Source organism: Coffea eugenioides, chromosome 3 (assembly GCF_003713205.1).
Source record: "Coffea eugenioides isolate CCC68of chromosome 3, Ceug_1.0, whole genome shotgun sequence".
In the NCBI taxonomy this organism is placed as follows: domain Eukaryota; kingdom Viridiplantae; phylum Streptophyta; class Magnoliopsida; order Gentianales; family Rubiaceae; genus Coffea; species Coffea eugenioides.
Genome location: NC_040037.1, coordinates 13,400,342 through 13,408,489, shown reverse-complemented (window position 1 = coordinate 13,408,489; position 8,148 = coordinate 13,400,342). Strand labels below are relative to the sequence as shown.

General features: G+C 40.0%; 1 protein-coding gene across 1 annotated transcript; it reads right to left on the bottom strand.

The window, feature by feature from the left end:
• Positions 1-6,083: 6,083 nt before the first annotated feature.
• On the bottom strand, positions 6,084-7,907 carry LOC113766077. Its single transcript, XM_027310305.1, has one exon. It carries the CDS (start codon positions 7,905-7,907, stop codon positions 6,084-6,086), a length of 1,824 nt encoding a protein of 607 aa, XP_027166106.1.
• Positions 7,908-8,148: the final 241 nt, after the last annotated feature.

Here is an 8,148-nt window from a genome sequence, read left to right as displayed (position 1 = left end):
AGTTTTACATAACACTCTTTGAATTAAATCCAGCCAAGCATTGATTATCATTCCTTAACAATGCAATTTATGGAGAAATTTCATGCCAATAACAAGCACAAAACCAGTTTCTGCAATCGAAAATGAAACCTGTTGTGCGAAAAAGCTTTGCTAAAAAAAAAATTCATGTTTCAGATACAAACACATGGCTTTGCTCGAAACTTTTCCCAACCCAAATCATGATTTCTAACTAGACAATAAGACACATGATTCCGCCATCCAAATAAAACAGAAACATAGAAGAAACTGATACAGAAATTCTGGACAGAAATGTTCATGTGAGCAATTGCAGGAAGAAAAAGAAAAACAGCAAAAGCGTGAGGATGAAGTGCAGCTTTTGGACAAAATATGCAGCCTGGCTCGAAGATTTTTCAGATAAAATCATAGTTTGAAGCCATACAACAAGACACATCACTTCAACATCCAAACAAGCAACAACGTAGAGGGGACTGATGCAAAATTCTGGAAGCATACTCACACAAAAAAAATGGTTTGGCAATCTGAAATGCATTTTCCAGCGAGTGCTTGGGCATGAATCCGAATTTAACTCGGTTGAATAATTATGTTAAGAGCTTTCTATTTTCATTTCATTTTCTGGTTTGGACATGCTTATAAACTCTTAAATTCCTTATGCACGTATCAAGCTAGCATATGAATATTTCCAGCTCAGAAATCAAGTTCAAATAATATCCATAATCATCAAAAATCCAGAAATTTTCTGTTTGGTCCGGATGATCTTGCCTTAAGGCAGATTGCACTTTTGAATTTTTATTCCCCTGTTTTAAAACTTACTAGTCAACTACATGCAGGCCTAATTAACTTGTCATTACTAATTAATCAAGATTAAGGCTCCAAAACAGAAAAACTAAACCGAATGAGGCTACATTAGCAAGATAACCTCTCGGCAGCCACTTTCCATCAAAACAAAATTTCCTTAGCTTTTATTTCTTCATCCGGCTTCATGAAATGATCATGCCAGGCCTTAATCCTAATAATCATCCAAAAATCCAGTTAGTTCAGCTCCATTTCATGCTCAGATTATCACAGGGAATCAGAAATAAAATTGCATTTTCATCTCAGCTCTCGGCTGGAACATCAACATCCAAAACAGAAATTTCTAATGGCTTAATATCATCATCCGACTGCCTAACCTCACATGCATATTACTAGATGACTTAAACTTCTTGGTTTTGATTAGTTAGACACTTAATCCAACTCAGATTGTCGCATAAAGTCAGAAATAAAAACTACAATTCCAAGCAAGTTCCTCGGCAGAAATGTTTTTAACCAAAACAGAAATTTTCCACAGCTTTGGTTTCATCATCTAATTACCCAAATTAACACATGCAAGGTCACGGCTGGCTTAAACTACCTCTGATTATCCATTTTTAGTCCAGAAAATTTACCTCAAAGCAAGCTAAGACCACACACGAAAATCTGAAAAATTTCTGCTCCCTCTCGGCTCTCACGCATGCGACAGGTTTGCTGGTTCTGGTTTGGTGTAGCGGCTTCAACTGGTGGAGGTGGTGGTTGCTGCGGTGATGGTGTTGGTTGGAAGATGATTGCAGCTGGTGAAGGTTGAAGAGAAACGAAGGGAACTCACGCACGGCTTCTCCCTCTCTTCCTTCGAGCTCACGGACTGAAACCAGAAATGGTTGCAGCTCACGGACAGAACCAGAAATCTTCCTCTCGGCTGCAGAGTGCAGCTAGGCCTCTCAACCTCTTTCTCTCGCTCGGTCGATGATCACGAGGTGAAGAGAAATGTTGTAGTAGTCTGCGGTTTGAGGTGAGATGGTGGAGAGAAATGGTGCACGGTTGGTGGAGTGTGCGGTGGGGAAATGAAATGTGATCCGGCAGAAAAATGGAATTGTGATGATTTTTCTTTTTTTTTCTTTTCTCTTTTCTCAACTTAATAATTTAACAAAAATAATAGTAAAACTAAATAATAATAAAAACAACAATTTTAATTACAAACACATCAAAATAAACAAACTAAAAATAACAAAATTACCATTTTCGATCTTTTCTTTCATTTTTCATCATTTTTCATCATTTTTTTTCTTCTTTTCTTTTTTTTTCAAAATAAATTAACAAAAATAAACCAAAATGCCAAAAATTAAATTTGAACGTATTTTTGTGAACAATTTTCCTTTTTTTCTCTTTTTTCATGATTTTTCTACGCTAAAACTTAAAAATAAAAATAAAAATAAAAACTAGAAACTAAAAAAAACTAAAAGCAACCACGACAAATGAGAATAAAAAGTAAAAGAAATTACACCAAAAATTTGGTGTCTACAGTTTGCCCCTCTTTGTCTGAGTTTTGGAAAAACTTGAGACAAAGAAGTAGACACCAAATGCTCCCCTGCATTATTTGGCTGCAAAAATGATTCCAACGAACAAGAATTCTAAAATGGGGCTGACCCAAACATAAAATTAAAAACGGGACTGACCCGAACAGAAAATGTAAAATGGGATAGACCCGAACAGAAACGTAAATGGGATAGACTCGAACAGAAAATGAAAAATGGGATAGACCCACGGGATAGACCCGAACAGAAAATGTAAAATGGGATAGACCCGAACAGAAACGTAAATGGGCTAGACTCGAACAGAAAATGAGAAATGGGATAGACCCAAACAGAAAATGTAAAATGGGATAGATCCAAACAAAAAATGTAAATGGGATAGACCCAAACAGAAAATGTAAAATGGGATAGACCCAAACAGAAAATGTAAATGGGATAGACCCAAACAGAAAATGTAAAATGGGATAGACCCACGGGATCTTTGGAATGTTGGCGGCACGAGACTTAGGCCCAACTTGATATTTGAAATGTTGGCGGCACGAAACTCAGGCCCAACTTGACATTTGAACTGTTGGCGGCACGAAACTCAGGCCCAACTTGACATTTGAACTGTTGGCGGCACGAAACTCAGGCCCAACTTGATATTTGAACTGTTGGCGGCACGAAACTCAGGCCCAACTTGATATTTGAACTGTTGGCGGCACGAAAACCAAGCCCAACGTGACATTTGAACTGTGTTGGCGGCACGAAACTCAGGCCCAAACTTGGACATTTGAACTGTTGCGGCAACGAAACTCAGGCCCAACTTGATATTTGAAGTTGGCGGCACAAACTCAAGGCCCAACGTGATTTTTGAAGTTGGCGGAACAAAGTCCAGGCCCAACGTGACATTTGAAGTTGGCGGAACAAAGAGGCCCAACGTGACATTTGAACTGTTGGCGGCACGAAACTCAGGCCCAACTTGACATTTGAACTGTTGGCGGCACGAAACTCAGGCCCAACTTGATATATGTTGAACGTGATAAAGTGAAGTTGGCGGCACGAGCCCAACGTGATAAAGTGAAGTTGGTGGCACGAAAACCAAGCCCAACGTGATAAAGTGAAGTTGGTGGCACGAAAACCAAGCCCAACGTGATAAAGTGAAGTTGGTGGCACGAAAACCAAGCCCAACGTGATAAAGTGAAGTTGGTGGCACGAAAACCAAGCCCAACGTGATAAAGTGAAGTTGGTGGGATAAGACCCAGTCCTGCCATCCAATTGGTCAAGAAATTGAATTTGATTTGTCAAGAAACAAGAAATTAAATTTGACTTTCCAAGAGACAAGAATTTGAACTTGATTTTCGATTTTTGACTTTTGAATTTTTCGGATCTTTGAAAATTTTCCGAATTTTCGAAAAAATGATTTGCCCAAAATTCAAGTATTGTGTCGCCGATCCTTCGATCTGCTTTATGATATTATTGTTTTTTCCTCAAAACTTTGACTCAGCCCCTTTTCCTCAGTTCAAATCATGAATATGCAGTTCTTGGACGACATCTCACAGTTCAAAATTTGCCCCAGTTGCGGTATTTGAAATGAGCATGGACCTGCAAAAGAAGTAAGCAAGTAACGCCACCACCATCCGATCAATTCCTCCTTCAAGAAATGTGTAAACATGAGTACTTCGATGTTTTTATCAACTTTTGTTGCGGCAGCCGACTGAGTTGGATTCTTCACCCTAAGGCTTTTCCGATTTACAAACTGATCAGATATGTGCTTTGCCATATTGTGAAGTCTGCGTAACTGACTTTGTTGAACCTTAACCCTTTTCAGGGGATGACTGAACCCAAGTATGTTTCGAATAAACCACGGGGATTGTTATTCACCAAAATTCAAAGATAAAGAATGAAGTATGCAAGAAAATTCACATGTCATACAAGAATGCACACATAACCATTTGTGCTTAAATTCTACAAAAATGCCATGAATACAAGTAATTTGGAAAAATGAGCTTTGCAAAAGAGTGTTTTACAAAATGACACAGTTTTGGCCAACAAATGTCATATTCAATTCTCTGGATATCTTTGTTCTGAAATTCAAAATTGACAGAAGTATGACAAAATGAGGAGAAATCCAAATGAACCAAATCACCAGCTGTTCTTCCTCGTGCTCGCTTGCTGCAAAATCCTACCTTGGCGCCCTTTCGGGTTTTCACCAAGGTTGCCCCCACTCCTTTTCTTTTGTTTTGTTTTTGTTTTTGTTTTTCTTTTTTTCTCTTTTTTCCTTTTTTCCTTTTTTTTTGGCGCCCTTTCGGGTTTTTACCTAAGGAAGCAATGGAAGCGCTCAACCTTAATCGCCTCGGGAATATGAGTTAAAGATTTCTGACATCAGTAAAATGCACTTCCCCTTGTAAGATTAAGCGAAGGCATTATGGACATCACTTGTCAGTTGATTAGCAAACTTTTCAATAGAAATACAGCAAGTGACGAAAGCCAGGACTTTGGGCTTTTGTAATGGGGTCAGGTGGGGTATTTCAAGAAAAGTTGAGGCTTGAAAGCAAATTTGATGAGAGGTGTGAAATAACCTGAGATTGCATCATTTTGAGATCATTTCCAATTTTGAATGAAACTGAGGAAAATTTTTCCCCAGTTTGATTGGATTTTTTTTCTTTGCATTTTCTTCATCGCATTCTTCTTACTTTTTGCATTTTTTTGCATTTTTCTTTTTTTTTTCAAAAACTAAATTTGCTCCAGTGTGGGGTTCTTTTCCCTTTTTCATCTCTTTTCCAAAGATAAATTTGCCCCAATATGGGGTTTTTCTTTCCTTTCTGATCATTTTCAAAATGAATTTGCCCCAGTGTGGGGTTTGCAGTTCTCAGGGGTTGCCAAACGAAAATTATTGTTCTAATAGCTCAAAGGGGATGACTAGGGATGAAATGTTTTGATTGGAAAGGAAGATGGCCTGACTTGTGCCTCGTCCCTTGCGCGATTTCCAAAAAGAAATTTGCATAATCAAATAAAGAACTTCTTACACATGTCCGAGTTGATAGGTTGAGGGAACGTCTGTCCATCCATTTCTCCTTTGAACACCCAATAAGCTTTGTCAATTTGAAGTAAACATGCCTTCGACTTCGTCTTTCATCGCTTTAGCCCTTTGTTTCCTTTTCAGAAGATCGGTGGCAGACATAGGTCATGCTTATGACATTCAGCTGTTTTTCATCAATTAGAATCAATCGTTGGTAATCCTACTCTGACCAATCAGCTTCGAGCTTGGCAGGGGAGGAATTTTTATCAATGAAGGGATCTTGGCCTTTTCCATGAAGGTTTTTTCAAGGGATGGATTTTCAATGGAGGGATTTCAATGAAGCAAGTTTTATAAGGGATTTTTAATGAAGGTTTTTCAAGGAAGGGAGTTTTAATGCAGGAATTTTAAAATGAAGGGATTTTCAATGAAGGGCTTTATCGAATTCCAGAACAATGATATCCAGAGGGTCAAATAATTTCACCTTTGGCCATCTTAAAAGAATTTAAAAGAATCAAGACAATAATCAAATCAAACAAATTATGCACTTCATGCAACTCCAAATCAAAGTGGAAACAAGATAAACTCAATTGCAAAAGATGCCTTCATTACACTATTCACATATGCAGGAAACAGTTTCTGGTGAAATTTAGTAAATAACAACCCCTAGATTTACCAAAGTTCCCTTCGAGAGGGAAAATACTCGGCCATCCAAATGGTGCAACGTGCCTTCAAGATTCTCAGATTTCGTCACTGGAGGTGGGTGCCTCTAAAGTGTCCTCATGTTTGGGAAAGGGGTTTGTGCTTACACTCTGTCCCTGTTCACCCTTTTTCTTTAGCACTATTACTCCGAATTCGATCATATCCTGGATTTCATGTTTCAATGCCCGACAATCATTGGTGGAATGCCCGGGAGCTCCAGAATGATAAGCGCAGACCGATTGAGGGTCATAGCCAGAAGGAAAACGATTGGAATAGACTTTAGGAGGTATAACACCAATTTTCCCGACAGCTTTCAATTGCTCATATAATTGGTCAACAGGCCGACCTAGATTGGTGAAGGTTCGGTTTGACGTTGAATTTTGGGTGTCACTGGTTTGTTGGTAGTAGTAATTTGGGCTAGGGGGTGGAATAGGTCTTGGGTTAAAAGGAGGGCGAGGTCTAGTTTGGAGACTTGGTTGAGGATTTTGAAAGGGTGGTGTGAGTACATTTGGATAATTTGGTCGAGGTCGAGAATGGTTAATAGTGGTATGATGGATAGGACGGAAGCTTGGGTAGTATGGATAGGGTGATGAATAAGCAAGGCGGTTTGAAAATCTAGGTCTGGCCGAGGGGCCCTGATTCCCAACAAAGGCAGTTTCCTCTTCTTTTCCCTTAGATTGGGATTTTTCCCCACTGTAATTCTGGCTTTGCAGAGCCTCTAGTTGCATCTTCAATGTTGACACATTAATAATTTTTCCGGCCTTCACAAACTCATCAAATTCTTCCAATTTATTGACAATTTCGGCAAAGGAACACCCGGTCATTCGAAAAATTTCCTCAAAGTAAGGCGGGTCATGAGTTTTGATGAACGTGCGAACAATCTCGTTTTCAGTCATAGGAGGCTCCACTTTGGCGGCCAGTTTCCTCCATCTCTTCGCGTACGTCTTGTGGTCCTCAGATGGTTTTCTTTTAGTCCCCTCAAGTGTGGCCCTCGTTGGAGCAAGCTCGCAATTGTATTCATATTGCCTCATAAAAGCAGTTGACAAATCCATCCAAGATCTCATATCCTCCGGCTTCAAATTGGAATACCAATCCAACGCGTCACCTTCTAAGCTTTCAGGAAACAAACGAACTGGTAGATTCTCGTCATCTATTGGCTTGCCCAACTTGTTGGCAAACATTCGGAGGTGCGTCTTGGGGTTGCCCGTTCCATCATACTTGCTAAACTTGGGTGTTTTGAAACCCATGGGCAATTGCATATCCGGAAATAGGCACAGCTCGTTGTAGTCCAACCCTCCTTGTTTGTTCAAGCCTTGGCCTTTCCTTATGAAATCCTCAAACTGATCCAATCGCTTTAGCAAATTCTTATCCACTGGTGCGGATGACTCCCCGGCTTCAATTTTCCCTTGAGCAGCGGTATCTAGGGTGAACGGCTCAGCGGTGGGGTAATAATAAGGTCCCCGTGGCTCGAATGGCATGCTCATAGTAATTGGCGGATACTTTTGGGGAATTTGGACATGAGGAGGGTTTGTTTGGATGTGAGATACATAAGCAGGTTGCGGGCCATGAGTGGGATAAGCAAAGGCTTCCTCAGGTGGGTTTATGACTTGTGAAGTAACAAAGGTTTGAGTATAAGGTAAAAATATGGGTTGAGGTCCAGATTGGCCAGGAGGTAAGGGCTCATGTTGTTCATCGCTAGCACCACTAGCTACCAATTGATCGATTACTCGCCGTTGGGCCATCATTTCAACGCTCAGCTCATTAAATCGGTTTAGAACTTCGCTCAGTTGAGCTCCCATACTTGCCAAGTCAGTCGGTGATGTGGTGGCGGGCCTATCAGACGATTCTGGATGGGTACTCATGTTTACACTATCTCTTGAAGCTCGGTTACGCGATCGGGTGATAATGGGGCTTTTTCGGGTAGCTATATACTACCTGAGAATGTAGGAAAACCCTTATTAGATACCCTTCTTGATTGACTGCTGTCAAAAAGAAAAGAGAAAAGGAAAAAAAACAGGAGTTAGTAACAATTAGAGTAATTCGGATGCATGTCCTATGGGGGAACCCTTTTTGTGCCAAGGGTAGGCCTAGCATGAGAATGCA

Coding starts and splice junctions, on each gene's coding strand:
- LOC113766077 (XM_027310305.1), bottom strand. CDS start 7,907: ATGAGTACCCATCCAGAATCGTCTGATAGGCCCGCCACCACATCACCG.